Genomic DNA, 16,106 nt, shown 5'->3' on the forward strand with positions numbered 1-16,106 from the left:
TTTTTTTTTTTTTTAAGGCAAGGTCTTACTTTATCACCCAGGCTGGAGAACAGTGGTGAGATCTTGGCTCACTGCAGCCTCCACCTCCTGGGCTCAAAAGATCTTCCTACCTCAGCCCCACAAGTAGCTGGAACTACAGGCACATGCTACCACGCTTGGCTAATTTTTTGTAGATACAGTGTTTTGCCTTGTCGTCCAGGCTGGTCTCGAACTTCTGAGCTCAGGTTATCCACCCGCCTTGGCCTTCCAAAGTGCTGTGATTACAGGCATGAGCCACCGTGCCGTCCTGGATATTCTGTACATGGGCAGTTTCCATGCATTGTAGGATGCTGAGCAGCATGCCTGGCTTCCACCCACTAGATGCCAGTAATACCCTTCAAGTTTTGGGTTGCAACACTCAATAATGTCTCAAAACATTGCCAAATGTAGGGGGTCAGAGTGGGGAGGGGAAGCAAAATCTCTCCCTCCTCATCAGAACCACAAGTTTATAGTGATGAAAAGTGTGGGTGTCTTCAGAGGGGGTTATCAGGGAGGGGATCTTTTCAGAAACAGAGCATGGCATTCATGCATGGGGCAATAATATGTGCCAGTGCTTACTGCTTGCCAGGCACAGTTCCAATTTTGCATGCAGTACCTCTTTCAATCTTTACAACAAACCTAGGGGGCAGGTACTATTTTCCCTACTTTATACATGAAGAAACCAAGCTTTAGAGAAATTGTCACAGTGATAAGTGATTTAACAGGGATTCAATCCCAGGGCCATTTTAGCCATTATGCTGTATTGCTGAGCACTACATATATGCGCTTCTCTCTTTCTCTCTCTCTCTCTCTCTCGTTTTTTCTCTCTCATTTTCTCTCTCCCTCTCTCCCTCCCTCTCTCCCTCTCCATCAATGGGGCTGTAGGCCTTTCCCTATCTATCTTCAGAATCTGGGAAGGACTAGAGAGGAGAAACAGTCACTAATTGGCCAGAGCCCAGAACTGACTTTCAAAACACTTGAGCTGACTGCAAAAGCAGACATGAAAGCACAGTGCCTTCTTCCCTGTTCCCTCTCCTCACCCCAGGTGTCACCCTCTCCCAAGAGGCCTTCACCCTGTGTTGGCTTCCCCCTCCTCTCCTCAGTTCCCTGGGGGAAAATCGCTCCCCATTGCACACCCTGAGCCACAGCCCAGCACCCAGATATCACTCTGCAGCTGAGAGACTAGGGGGCAGTTCTCACCATCAAAGGGAGCTGGTGGGGAGGTGGGGCAGGTGGAGTGTGAACAGGACTCTGAGTTCACATGACAGGATGACATTGTTTCCTGATCCGAGGGTCACTTTGCATTTACTGAGGCCCTATGGAGAGTCAGCAACTGGTGGTGGGTTGTAGAGAGCAGTGCTCTCTGGATCTCATCTCTCTGTTTGTAAATTGAGAGGGTGGGGCCACATGGTGTCTAAGAGAGGGTGTACCTTACGAGGCAGGAGTTTCTCAGCCCTGGTTTTGCATCAGAATCATCTGCTGAGAGAGAGATGCCTGCTGTCTGGCCCCCATTTCTGATGCAGTCGGATGTTTAAGATCTCAGGTGACTGCAGTGCGCAGCCAGGGTGGAGAACCACTGCACTTGCCTGAAAGGGCTTGGGGTTGGACTGATCTGGTGTTGGAGTTCTGGCTTTATCACTTGGAGGTCCCAAGGCATTTATTTAATGTCTCTGGGTCTCAGTTTTGCAAATCTGTAAAATGGAAATTATGACATCTACCTCATAGGAGTAAAACAGGAAAATTAGGTACATTGGTAAAGTGACAGCCCAGGGCAGGCTGTCAGTGAGTCTCCACTCCCTTCTGACTTTCTGTTATGCAGGGATGTTCCTCACCTGTTGATGGACACGTGGATTATTTCTGCCTTCTGGCTATTGTGAATAATACTGCTATGAACATGGATATATAAGTATCTGTTTGAGTCCTATCACTGCTCTCAATTCTTTTGAGTAAACACCTAGAAGTGGAATTGCTAGAACAAATAAGTTTATGTTTGTTTCCTTCCGTCCATCACATCCTCTTTTCCACCCTCAGGGCTTTGCATCTGTGAGTCCCTCTGCCTGATCTTGCCTCCTCTGAACCTTGCTCAGTTGACTTCTTATCGTTTAAGTGTTAGCCTAAATTCTTGCTTCTTCTGCAAAGCCTTCTCTGGTCCCCCAAACTAAATTAGCCACTTTTTAATCCCTCTTATATTATTGCGTTCATTTGCTCTGTAGCACTTTCCATACTTTGTCATTGTATAGCAAGTAACTTACTTTTCAAACTCCTGTTAAACTCCCGGTTCTGAGCTCAGTGGCTGGTACATAATAGCAGCTCAATGAAACTGTCTCATAAAGTCTCGGCTCTCCTGACACTCATGTTTATGACAAGCCAAGGCTGAATGGGATGCAGAATGATGGTGTAGGTATTACAGGCAAGGGAGTAAATTGGAAGGGCAGAAAGGAAAACCAGAGTTTTGACTTTCAGCTTGTGTTTTGAGCTGGCTAAAAGGACATGATTCATTCAAGTTCCTCCTGATAGGATGAACTCTGTTTCCAGGGCACAGGCAGTCAGCAGGGGCATTTAGAATGTGGGCTCTTCCTGCCTTAGATTGTATCCTGGCTCTATCACTGTCTAGTTTTCTTCATCTGTAAGATGGAGATCATAATGGTACCTACCCCCTACACTTGTGGTGAGTATTAAATGAGTTACCATGTATAAAGTGCTTAAAGAGGGCCTGGCACATAGAAAGCTCTCAGTCAATGGTAGCTCTTATTATTATTATTTATTAACGTTCACTCTGATGCTATAGAGATATAGATTATAAGCGAGGGTTAGAGAGCTCTGCCAAGTGCTTCCTTCTGTCGAGCACTCAGGGATGGCTCTTGAAGGGGGCTGTCCATCTCTGTCTCTGATCAGGTCCAGGATTAAGGGAGTTTTGCTTTTTGCTTTTTAGCATCCTTCTAGGACTGTTCTCTGTCATATAGTCAGGACGGGGTCACTACAATCATTATCAAAACAATGTACCAAACAGGGAAATCAGGACAGATAGGAGGTTATGTCTTCCACACAGAAGCCAAAGGAGCTCTGGACTCTGCCTCTTCCCATCCCTGGCTGCTGGAGCTTGGGTTTGTGATCCAAGCATGGGCAACAAGGTACTTCTGCCATGGAATCCTGGGTGGTCTTGATAACTTCAGGCATAGGTGTAGGGTCATATAGAGGTTCTTCTTGGCCTCTGTGGAAGATTCAAGGGTCCAAGTTATGACACATGTCTGGTGGTGGCAGGTATTCAGGGGTGGTGATGCCTGTGGGAGCATCCTAGGCCAATGGTTGGTTTTTTATTCCTTTGTTCTGTTTTGGGACAGGTCTCTTTTATTTTACAGTAAGAAAATATATATAATAACAAAATCCAATAGGAATTCAGTAATTGTTTCTTTAATGCATTTTTGAGCTATAACTCATACTGTACAACTCACCTATTTAAGGTATACAAGTCATTTGTTTTTAGTATATTTGCAGAATTGTGCAACTATCCCTAAAATAAATTTTAAAACATTTTTATTCATAGAACCCATTAGCAGTCACTCCCCTCTTCCCCTTGCCTCCACCCCCTACGCCATGCAGCACCAGCCTGTTTACTTTCCCTATAGATGATAAACTATTCTGCAATCAGGATTTAAGATGTACCTTCCTTTCATGAATGAAAGGTTCCTGCTTATGTTTTGTATTCAGGTTATCTATTGTTGCATAACAAATGACCCCCAAATTTAGCAGAGTAAAACAAAACATATTTATTTTCTTACAGTTTTTGTGGGGCAGGAGTCCAGGTACAGCTTAGCTGGATCCTCTGCCCCGAGATCTCTCATGAGGCTGCAGTGTGTTGGTCAGGGCTACGATCTTGCTTGAAGGCTCGACTGAGGAAGGATCTGCTTCCAAGCTCACTCATGTAGTTGTTGGTAGGATTTGGTTCCTTGAGGGCTGTTGGACTGGGGGCCTCATTTCCTTACTGGCTGTTGGCTGGAGGAATCCTCAATTCTTTGCCACGTGGGCCTCCCCAACATGGCAGCTTGCTTTATCAAAGCCAACTCGAGAGAATCTGCTAGCAAAACAGAAGTCACAGTATTTTGTACACTAATCATGGAACTGACATTCCCTCAATATTGCTATATTCTTTTGGTTAGAAGCAAGTTACTAATAGGGAAGAGACTACACAAGGCCATGCATGCCAGAAAGTGGGGAGCACATGGACCATCTTGGAGGTGGCATAGCCTGTCCTGCAGGACCATCCCTGAGTTCTCTAGGCTGCTCCATATATTTTTTAATTCCTGCTTTTGTTTTGTTTTTGGCTTGAGCTAACCAGAATCAATGACTCTTGTTTGCATCCAGACTGCCATACTTGTTTGTTGCTTACAATTCTGTCATCTTGTGATTCTGGTTTCTGTTGATTCAGCACCTTTCTCTGTGAAGTATGAGCTACTTGGTAAAGCATTTGGCATTACCCATTACTCCTTTTATCCCCTCAAAGTCACCAGTTCTGTGTCTGAATATTTCATTACCTCAGAACCAGCTAATAAGCATCCATCTGAGCACTTGTTTGAATATGAGTCTCCACAAAGATCATAGAAGAGAAATTAAGAACAGAGAATTAGCACTGTCAAAATAGGAAAACTGAATCCTGTTAATGGGACAGCCCATAAATCCTCACATTCATCCCAGAATGTGTTTTTGTGGTTTTTCTTCATTTGGGTCATGACCAGAGGGTTGGTTTCCTCCCAAGAGCTTCAGCAGAATTTAAGCATCAGAAATCCAGTGCAAGCTAGTTTAAGCAAGAAAATGAAGTCTGTTGGCTCTGGTAACTAGGACATACTGTGGAGGCTCCCAGGATCAAAAGAAGAATGACAGAGCTCCTAGGTCAACAACCAGTGACTCAAGACAGGTTTAGCTCTTGTGGGCATCTTCATTGTCTTCATGTCTCACTTTCTTGGCCTCAAGATTTGCTGTTGTAATCAGGTTTTCTCAGCTTGGTAATATGTAATGTTTGGTAAACCCTAGCTTAGGCTTTGAGCCAGAAGAGGGAAAAGCATTGGCTCGGGTGTTTATTCCCATGTCCTGGAAGACAGGGCACTATGCTAGGCCAGGGCCAGGTCACATGGCTAAATTCCAGTTGTTAGAAGAACCATGGGAATCCAACAGCCACTACTGCACAGTACAGGCACTGCTGGAACCATTGTTGGTGCCATAGGGATAGACAGAGAACCATGCAAGTGATCCCTAAATTATTGGAGATTCCCAAAAGGACAAGACAATGTCTGTGGTAAAGGCCTGACTGGCAAATGTGGATTAGAGTGATCCTTTTTTAGCCAATTTTTTTCATGGGGTCTTGGAATTAATTTTATTGCACCCAAAGTCCAGCCTACTGGCAAAATAGAATCACATTGAATTTTTCCATTCTAGATTTTACTTGTTCCCTGACTACTTGACAGTGAAAACAGAAACAAGAAGGCCAGGGATGACAAGGAAAATGACTGTCCATTTCATGGACTCATGACCAAGGTTAAATTACAATAACAAAGGAGGCCAGAGCTTTTTATTTGCTGCTACTTTCTGTGATTTGTGGGCAGATTGTTGTTTGTTTTTTGCTTTTAACCTTTCAAGTAAGGAATGATTTGTCATGTTCATGAAACCCACATGTATTCAGGGACCGCTTATTCTTAGAGTTAAGGGTAAATCTTGTTTTTAGAACCAAATCAATATAGATTGAGATCAAGATTGGTCAAACACTTCTGGAAGATGTAATATTGTGCTCTCTTTAAATGTTTACTGACACCAATAATGGGCACTGCCACTTAGAAATATGCTCTTTATATATCTCTCACCCTTTAATGGGTGCCAATTAAGAGGTGACATAGAGCTCAATCTCCGCCCTGCTGAGAGTGTATGTGTGAGATTGAATTGCGAATGTACATTGATATGGTTGTGACTTTGCATCAAGACTGGCAAGAAACATTAGCAAATAAAAGATTTGCTGTAGGGAAAAATATTCAAAGATCAAAGTTTGCTGAAGAAAGTTCTCTGCTTATGCATGGTACTGGGACGCTACAAATCAAAAAGGCTGCCTCCTCTCAAGTTGTTGATTCTTCATGTCACAGATTTCTCCCCAACACCATTTCACGTGTGTCCCTGTTCAGGAAAGAAAAAACATGGTGGGTGTTTGAAAGTTCGGGGACCATTGCTGATGTTGTCCCTGCTTGTGTCTTGCAGCCTACTTCTGCTTCCTCCTGGCCGCTCTGGGTGTGACAGCTGGCGCCCATCGCTTGTGGAGCCACAGGTCCTACAAGGCCAAGCTGCCTCTGAGGATATTTCTGGCTGTTGCCAACTCCATGGCTTTCCAGGTGAGGATGGAGGGTCCTCTCTGTGTTGGGGGACCCAGTGCAGATGGCAGTATGGGAGGAGGGGAAAGATGGGCTGACACCCCTCCATCCCCATCCTAGACTCAGTGTTCAGGCCCCAAGCACGCCCAGTCTGTCCCAAGTGTTTATCTCTTTGTAGCTTTTAGATATAGTAAAATGTCCCCTGGGGGGTTTTGTGCCCTAAGGCATGCCGAACTACTGAGGGGAAGGGAGGCTCCTCTATCCAGAGCCCATGCTGTGAACATACCCTGAAAGCCTCAACATTTGTCTAGCCCTAACCAGGGGCCAAGTTCTGTGATAAGCACACTGGTATGCATATAGTATTTGATCCACACAGTAGCCCTGTGAGCTAAATGCTACATGTCTCCATTTTACAGATGAGGAGAGTGAGGTTCAGTGAGGTTAAAGAACCTGCCCAAATCATATACCTAAAAACTAGTACGTTCAGGGCTAGGCAAATGCAGGCCAGCCTGACTCCAAGTTATTGCTCTTCCAAAACCTAGTCCTGAGGTAGCCCTGCGAGGTCCTGGTGGAAAGACTATTCCATCTGAAGTTTGAAGACTCAGGCATTTTACTCTGATGGGTGCTAGCTGGGAATCACTTCCTCAACTTCATTTTCTTTATCCGTAAAAATAAGAACAAAACTTCATTCTCAGGGTTGTTATAAACTCAATGAAAACTGCAAGGGGCTATAAAAATGTAAGAGACGGTCATCACTGTACCAGGATTGGGCCATGTTCTTTAGGACTATTCCAGTCCTAGGCCATTCCCCACCTCCTTGGGTACTTTCCTTGGGTACTTTTGGTTTGGTCATGGATCTCTGTTTTCCCAATTCCTAATCTGAGTGAGAACAACTTGTTTTCAAAATTTCTGCCCGCATATGAGTGTAGATGATTCTGGGCCCCATGCATTTTCACTCATTGGGAAGGAATAGTGATTGCCAAAAGTGCTCTCGAGTCCAGGGAAACAGGTGACCCAGGAGCTTCCCTGTGGCCCTCAGACACACAGCTTGTGTGGCCACCTCTGCCATGGGCCTCCCACTCCTATGAGACAACCTGTTGCGGAATATTTCTCTAAGTGCTCTTGTAGCTCAGAATTCATTTCCTTATTTTAGGCTTCTCTCATACAGTTTGACTTTTCATAAGGTAAATAGGATATAACACAATAGGTCAATTAGGGAACACAGTTGGTGGTGTGTATATATACTGCTTGTAATTCAAGCACAGTCAGGAATTAGTACTGAGGTTCTAGGAAATAAGCTATTAAGCATAAGGGAGCAGTTGGCAGCTTCCTGGTTCCATGTCCATTTGTTCACCACTGGCAGTGTGAACTATGCTGCACTTTATTTTGACTTCAACCATCTTATTTCAGTGTTGTGCTTTCAAAATAATAATTGACTTAGGTCTTAGATGACATTCAGGACCTAACTTGATAATTTTCATTTCTTGTATTCAAGCAATCCTTTCTTTATAGCCTCCAATGACACACTCATGTAGTTATAAAACATTTCTATTATTGGACTTTTTTTCCAAGATAAGTAACTTGTAGCTGAAGCCTAAAACTCTGATTTTTTTTTCTCATGAAACTATTTGTTTATAACTCAAAATTTGAAAACCTAAGTTTTCTTAACAAAACACCACATAACAGAATATTAGACTATGATTTAAAATTTATTTTAAGGAGAAAGTACACTGTAGATGGAAGTACCCAGGTCCTAGAATAAATTCTTGGCTCTGCCATTCGCTAGATGTGAGCCTTTCTGCAAGTATCAGTTCCTTTATCTGTAAGGGTGGGCGATAATAATATTTGCCTCACAGAGTTGCTGGGAAGATAAAATAATGAATAAAAAGTACCAAGCTTATGGTAGCACCTGGTGAATATTGTTCTCACCTTCTCTTTTATGAGAATTGATATATTGTTTAATTGGTTTCTGTATGCTAATGTCTGTCATATAGAAAACAATAAATGATTGTTAGGCAAATAAAAAAATGAACAGCTTTAAAATGTAGTTTTAGAAACCATCAAATTTGAACTATGCATACTTTTCAAGGCCCACATTTGTAGTGGATTTTAAAATTCATTCAACAAATACTTATTGAGCACCTACTATGTGGCAGGCACTGAGAAGGCACAGTGAGAATAACAATGAGCAAAGAGTCACAAGCTTCGCCTTCATGGAGCTTTTCTGTCTAGCAGGATGTTAGAATCCCCACAGTTTCCCAGTGGAAATTTCAGTGTTTCCTGGGCCTGGGGTTTTATAACAATGTCACGTAGACCTAGGTGGAAGGTACCTCTGTAAGATCAGCATAGGGCCAGTTTCCATAACATGCAGAACTGTGTCAGTGGGAGAGCACCAGAACAGAACTAGAACTAGTCAGTGTCTAAAACACTTTCTTTAAACCACTTAACCCTGTGAGGAGAACAACCTGGGGAAGTGAAAAAACGCTATGATCTGCCAGTGTAGGGTGGTGACTTATAACCCTGACTTAATGCAGTCATTGATTTAGTTGCCCTTTGATAATCCATGGGTTTTTAAAGATAGTTTCAAAGATTCTCTCTCTTCTCTCTTTCACTAGAATGGTCATGCCTTCGCCAAAATGGACAAGTCATGCCATTGCTGTCTCTGTTTGGGAGCAGCAGGGCTTTTGCTAGATGCTGCAAATAAGACCTTGAGCATTAAGAACAGTGTTCTTAAAGTTGAGACTTACACATTTTAAACTCCTTTTCTTTTTCTTCTATAGAAGATGTATGTGTGGGGCTGAGAGGCAACAGTAGGAAAGGTGGAGATACTTTTAGTCTAAAAAGATGATGATGGGCTGGGCATGGTGGCTCATGCCTGTAATCCCAGCACTTTGGGAGGCCAAGGCAAGTGGCTCACCTGAAATCAGGAGTTCGAGAGCAGCCTGGCCAACATGGCAAAACCTCGTCTCTACTAAAAATACAAAAGTTAGCCGGGCATGGTGGTGCATGCCTGTAGTCCCAGCTACTTGGGAGGCTGAGACAGGAGAATCACTTGAACTCAGGAGATAGAGGTTGCAGTGAGATGAGATCATGCCACTGCACTCTAGCCTGGGTGACAGAGTGAGACTCCATCTCAAAAAAAAAAGATTGTGATGGGGTAGGAATGCCTGACAAGGAGCTATAAAATCCTCTGTCCCCTCTGAACCCTTGTATTCAGCAAAGATCCCCTGAGTTCCTCTCTGGTCTATCCTCCTTCCTTGCCAGTAGGATGAAGTCAACCTAAAGACTGCTTGCAACTTCCTTATAATTTGCTCCAAGTCAAAGATGGACCCAGGCGAGAGATTCCTGTTCTCCAAGAGTTAAGTTTTCACAAGCAAGAGCCAGGATTCGGATTTGTGCTGTCACGCTCATGCATCTGCTCCTGCTGACTGCATCTGGGTCTCTCATGGACCCAGTCCAGTCAAAAGCACCTACTAGAGGCTTCAGCCCACTCCCTCATGGCTCATATTTCCTCATCAAGTCATGGTAATGAGTTGGATTGAGAGCTGGAAGAGAACTAAAGGGATTTAGCTTAAATTCTGTATTTTACAGAGGAGTAAACAGAGAATACCAGTGACTTCTCAAAGTTCACACAGCTAATTAGTGGATAGACTGAAAGCCCACTCTCCTGATTCAGGCCACCCATTAGATATTCTTATATGCTGTCCTACAGCATGATTTCTAAACAACATAGAATTGAGTCTTTTTTTTTTTTTTGATCCTCTCTGACTTTCTTTAAATTGGTGTATTTAGACCATTCACACTTAAAGTAATTATTGATATAGTTGGACTAATATCTACCAAGGTACCAATTATTGATATAGTTGGATCAATATCCACCAAGTTTCTGTTTTCCATTTGCTGCTCTTTTTCTTACTCTTTATTTGTGTATTCTACTCTTTTTCTATTTTTATGTGGTTTCAATGCACCATTTTGTATAAGTCTATTTTCTCTCCTCTCTTAACATATCAATTATACTTCTTTTTTAAAAATTTTTATGGATTGCCCTAGAATTTGCAATATACATTTACAGCTAATCTAAACCCACTTTCAAATAACACTATACCACTTCATAATAGTACCTGCAGTAGCGCAAGGACCTTATAACAGTCTATTCCCAATTTCTCCCTCCTGTCTTTTACGACGTTGTTGTCATTCATTTTACGCATCCATAAGCTATAATCACTATAATCACTAAACAAATTGTTACTATTCTTATTTTGAACAAAATGTTATGTGTTAGATTAAGAATAAGAAAAATAAAAGTTTCTATTTTACCTTCACTTATGTGGATCTGGGTTTCTGATATAATTTTCCTTCTCTCTGAAGAACTCCTTTTACCATTTTCTGTAAGGCAAGTATACTGGTGACAAATTCCCTCAATTTTGGTTTGTCTGAGAATGTCTTTTTTTTTTTTTTTTTTTAGTGACAGGATCTCAATCTGTCACCCAGGCTGGAGTGCAGTGGAGCAATCATGGCTCACTGCAGCCTTGAACTCCTGGGCTTAACCACCCCTCCCACCTCAGCCTTCCTAGCAGCTAGGACTACAGGCACATAGCACCACACCCAGCTTGAGAAAGTCTTTATTTCTACTTCATTTTTGAAGATTAATTTTGCTGAGTACAGAATTCTAGGTGAGTGGATTTTTCTCTTTTAATACTTAAATATTTTATTTCACTTTCTTCTTGCTTGCACGGTTCCTGAAGAGAAACCTAGTATAATTCTTCTCCTCACTCCTCTATATAGGTAAGGAGGGATTTTTTCCACTCTGGCTTCTTTCGAGATTTTCTCTTTGTCTTTGATTTTCTGCAGTTTGAATATGATAATACCTAAGTATTAGCCAGGCATGGTATAAACCCTAAGTGTAGGGCTTTTTGATATGTATCCTGTTTGGGGTTTTCTGAGTTTCCTGGATCTATGGTTTGGTGCTTGTCACTAGTTCAGAAAATTCTCAGCCATTATTACTTAAATATTTTCTTTTTCTTTTTTATCTTTTTTGAGATGGAGTCCCACTCTGTTGCACATGCTGGAGTGCAGTGGTGTGATCTCGACTCACTGCAACCTCTGCTTCCCAGGTTCAAGCAATTCTCCTACTTCAGCCTCCCAAGTAGCTAGGATTACAGGTGTGCGCCACCACACCCAGCTTATTTTTGCATTTTTAGTAAAACAAGGTTTCACCATGTTGACCAGGCTGGTCTCGAACTCCTGGCCTCAAGTGATCCACCTGCCTAGGCCTTCCAAAGTGCTGGGATTGGGCCAGGTGTGGTGTCTCACACCTGTGATCCCAGCACTTTGGGAGGCTGAGGCTGATGGATTACGAGGTCAAGAGATCGAGACCATCCTGGTCAACATGGTGAAGCCCCGTGTCTACTAAAAATACAAAAATTAGCCAGGCATGGTGGCGCACACCTGTAGTCCCAGCTACCTGGGAGGCTGAGGCAGGAGAGTTGCTTGAACCTGGGAGATGGAGGTTACAGTAAGCTCAGATCGTACCACTGCACTCCAGCCTGGTGACAGAGCAAGACTCCGTCTCAAAAAAATAAAATAAAATACAAAGTGCTGGGATTGCAGGCATGAGCCATTGGGCCATTGCACTCCAGCCTGGGGAACAAGACTGTAACTGTCTCAAAAAAAAAAATTAGCCAGGCATGGTGGCGTGTGCCTGTAGTCCCAGCTACTTGGGAGGCTGAGACATGATAATTGCTTGAACCTGGGAGGCTGAGGTTGCAGTGAGTTGAGATTGTACCACTGCCCTCCAGCCTGGGCGACAGAGCAAGACTCCATCTCAAAAAAAAAAAAAAAAAAGTCATTGATAATGCCCCTACAAAGTAGGTACTATTATTTTCCTCATTTGATAGGCTAGAAAACAGAAAAGTGGTTATGTAACCTGTCCAAGGACATTCGGATTTATGTGACAGTTTTATGTGACAGAAGAGGGGTTTAAATGTAAGCATCTGGACTCCAGAAGTCACCCTCTTACTGCTGTGCTGTAATGCAATAGTCCTCAGCCTTTGTGGCACTAGGAACCAGTTTCATGAAAGACAATTTTTCCATAGATGGCAGGGTGGGGGGATGGTTTCAAGATGATTCAAATACATAACATTCATCATTAGATTCGCATACCAGTCCGTGGCCCGGGGGTTGTGGACCCTGCTCTAATGCCTCTCCCAGTGTCCAAATACACATTTATCCTTTCATTCAGCAAACACATGTGTTAAGCATTGTTCCAGGCACAGGAGAACAAGACAGACAAGGTCCCTGTCCTCATAACGTGTATACTGCAGTAGGAGAGAGAGCAAATGAACATGTGAGCAAATGAACAAACAAATGTGTTCAGAGAGAGAAGGATATAAAGAATTAAACAGAGTAACGTCACATGGAGGGCATCTTTAGAAAGTGTGGTCAGAGAAGCCCTTGCTGAGGAGGTGGCATTAGTGCTGAGACCTGAAGGAGAGGAGGTTAGAGGGAGAGCATCCAGAGGGAGGAGTCAAAGCAAATGTAGGAACTAGGATGCTGTGTTCAAGGAGCAGAAAGATGGCCAGCATGGCTGGTCTAGGTGAGTGCAAGGCCAGAGTGGGGGACGGGGGCCACATCAGTGCAGGGCTCTGTCAGGCAGAGTTCAGATATTGTTCTACATATCACAGGAAGGCACTGCCAGGTCTTAGGCAGGGAGTGACATGGCCTCATGCATTTCCATGGCTTGAATAAGCCTCAGACCACAGTCAGGAGACCCCAAAGAGTTTGTGCCAGGTTCAGGATCATAGGCCATCCCCCAAGGCTGGGTCTCTGTAGGGTGTGCCTGTCAAGGAGGGAGACTTGTATGCGAAGCAGCACCCTCAAGTACAGCTCGTGCTGTTAGCAGCAGCATGCACTGGCAGTTGTGTAGAAGAGAACAAAGCACCAGAACTTTAGTGCAGCTCAGGAATCCTTAACCTTATGTGGCTCTCTGTGGGTTCTAAGTCTCCCCTCAGAAATCCTGTTTCAGTGTTGCCACCTTTCCTAGCCATGAGCCCAAGCTTCAGAAGTGGTCCTGACCCGGATGTCCTGACAGGTTTTCCTGGTGTGATTTTGGAAGGTGATTTGCACATCATGCCTCACATTGTCTTCTTCCACAGCATTTCACCGTCCTAGGCACATTTGGGACATTTGGAAGTCATGTGAAAAGAGCAAATAGCTTGGTCGTCTCTAAGCAATGATGCCGTACGGTGATTTATCAGTTCATTAAAGCATTGTCATTCCATGCATGCTGCATTGTAACCCCTTCCATCATGCAGAGTACTCCGACAGACAAAGTGGTGCAGGTGGGAGGTGGCCTAGCGAGTGAGCGAGAGAGCAAGAAAGAAAGAGAGAAAGGAAACCAGGAAACTCTCCAGAGGCTGCTGAGTGGGGTACAGCATTTTCTTTCTGCACTTACCTGGCGGCATTAATTATACTTTCTACCAACAAAAATGAACCGATTTTTAAGGTGGAAAATAAAAAATGAACCTATTTTTAAGGTGGAAAATAAAATTTCTCCACCCCTAAGATGCCTTACTTGCTTATTTGTTGGGGATCTAGGTCAGTGAAAGTAGGTGAGATGAGAGAAATCACCTAAGAAAATGAACCTCAAGGGGATGAAAATGTGACAGTCTGAGCAAGAGGGTGATTAGACGGATGAACAAACCAACCAGCGGGGCTGGTCTGTTTCTCACAGCACCATCTCCAGATACGCTGGGAACTCTTTAATGCAGACCTTACCTGCTTTGGACAGTGGGTATATTTCTAACCACTTTAAGGCAATTAGATTTTTGTAAACCAAAAAAACCACAGTACTTTAAAGAGTTTTTATTTAAAGAAATATTTGGTAGAGATAATTTTTGTAAACAAATACCATCAGATTTTATGTTAATTTAGCCTGGCATCTGTATTGGAAGAAAGATACTGTTGTTGAAGGTGAATTCCGCATGCTGTCCTGTCAATTGGGAACCTATTTGCAAACACATTTTCAAGCTTTGTGTTTCATTCTGTCTGCTCTTCCTGAAGATCTTTAGAAGTGCTGCACGCAGTGAACCTCCTTAATCATGTATTTTCTCCCAACCTTTCTTTGTCATGGAACCACAGAAGGTTAGAGCTGGGATCACAGGAGGTTAGAATTGGGGAACCTTAGAAGCCACGAGTCTAATTCTTTTCCAACAGCTGAATCAACTAAGGACCAAATGTCTGAGCTTATTTTGTTTATTTTCCCAAACCATCTCCAAAAATGTTTATGGACATTGAAGAAGACTGTATTGCAATGCAATTCTTTGACAAGTCGTTTCTCCCTGTACCTGTCACTAGCCATTTGGGCTAAGACAGCGCATTGTCATTGCGTATTCTTTATGCCATTGCTAGCCTGCCAGACACTCTTACGTTGCTGCTTTCTAGATTTCCCAACCCACTGATTATTTTGCATTTTGGATGATTTCTCCCCCAGCTGCCTTCATTTGCATTTTTCCGAAATCAAATCTCATTGTGATAATTTCTATTCATACTTCTAACCTCTTTAGATCCATCTGTGTTATTCCTCTGTCCTCAATGATGTCTGCAGCGGCTCCTAATTTAGTACCAATCAGAAATGTTATTAACAAAATGTGTAAGCTTTGTTCCCAGACATTAATGAAGATATGAAATGAAACAGATCTAACAGACACAGTGAGGCCTTCTGTTAGTGGCCTCTTCCCCACCCCCTTATTAGATATTGAACTGTTTTTCATCATTGGTCCTTGTTTATCAAAGTTCAGGCTTTTCAATCATCGTGTTCCAATTCCTATTAATGCCAGCCAGTGCTCTTGTCACAGGATTATCTCAGGAATGCTGCCTCAATGCCTTATCAAGCTCCAAAGATACATGTCTACAGGAGTCATTGAATCAGCAATTTTAATTAATGATAATATTTATTGAGTTTCAGATGCCAAATGGAAATTTCTAGCTTTGCTTTTAAAAACTCTTTTAGAAGGCAGAAACATTTGATTATTTTTACCTTCTTCCATTTGAATCTTTCACAGCTTTTCATGTAAATCTGCTGTTTAATTACCATTACATTTAAAAGTGCATAAGCCACTATGTGCTTGCGAGGAACACAAGTAATATCTAAGAAGTGGCCCTTAGATGAGGAGCTCATAATCTGAAAGAGCCGGCTAGACTTGTGTGCAATAAAGACTCTTATAAAAAGACAACGTGGAGTTAAATTGCTCAAAACTGTCACACTGACTCTTAGGGCTGCAGAAATTTGAATATGGGCTAGAATCGTTGGACAAAGCCTACCGCAGAAGGGGAGATTTGAGCTGCACATGAAAAGGATTTGTCTAGGCAGAGAAGAAGAGGAGGGTAGGGACACATCTGAGCAAAGGTAGGGAGAGAGGAATGATTAGAATATACTGTTGGAGGTCACAGCATAGTTAGAAAATCACCCAGATTGAAGAAGTAAGCTGACAGGTTATAGTGTGTTACAAATCTGGCTACCGGTGTGACATGTCTCATTGGATGTCTCTTAGGCTTCTCAAACTCAGTGTGCCCCAATTCAAAGTTGTGACTCTACCTTCTCCCCAAAACTGTTCTTCTGTTCTTCTCCTAGCTTTCCCATCAGAAGTCTGGGTGTCATCCATGATTTCTCCATTTCCCTAATTATCCCTCACCAATTTTTAAGCCAATCCCTTCAGTTCTACCACTAAATTACATCTTTAG

General features: G+C 42.9%; 1 protein-coding gene across 2 annotated transcripts in view; it reads left to right on the forward strand.

Annotated features, from left to right (window-relative positions):
• SCD5 (stearoyl-CoA desaturase 5) overlaps positions 1-16,106 on the forward strand; it is a 176,347-nt gene that overhangs the window by 87,511 nt on the left and 72,730 nt on the right. For both annotated transcript variants that reach the window (XM_017854766.1, XM_017854768.1), the window contains exon 2: positions 6,256-6,386. In XM_017854766.1, the coding sequence (XP_017710255.1) occupies positions 6,256-6,386 (131 nt within the window). The remainder of the gene's footprint in view (positions 1-6,255; positions 6,387-16,106) is intronic.

Source organism: Rhinopithecus bieti, unplaced genomic scaffold (genome assembly GCF_001698545.2).
Source record: "Rhinopithecus bieti isolate Rb0 unplaced genomic scaffold, ASM169854v2 scaffold_38123, whole genome shotgun sequence".
In the NCBI taxonomy this organism is placed as follows: Eukaryota; Metazoa; Chordata; class Mammalia; order Primates; family Cercopithecidae; genus Rhinopithecus; species Rhinopithecus bieti.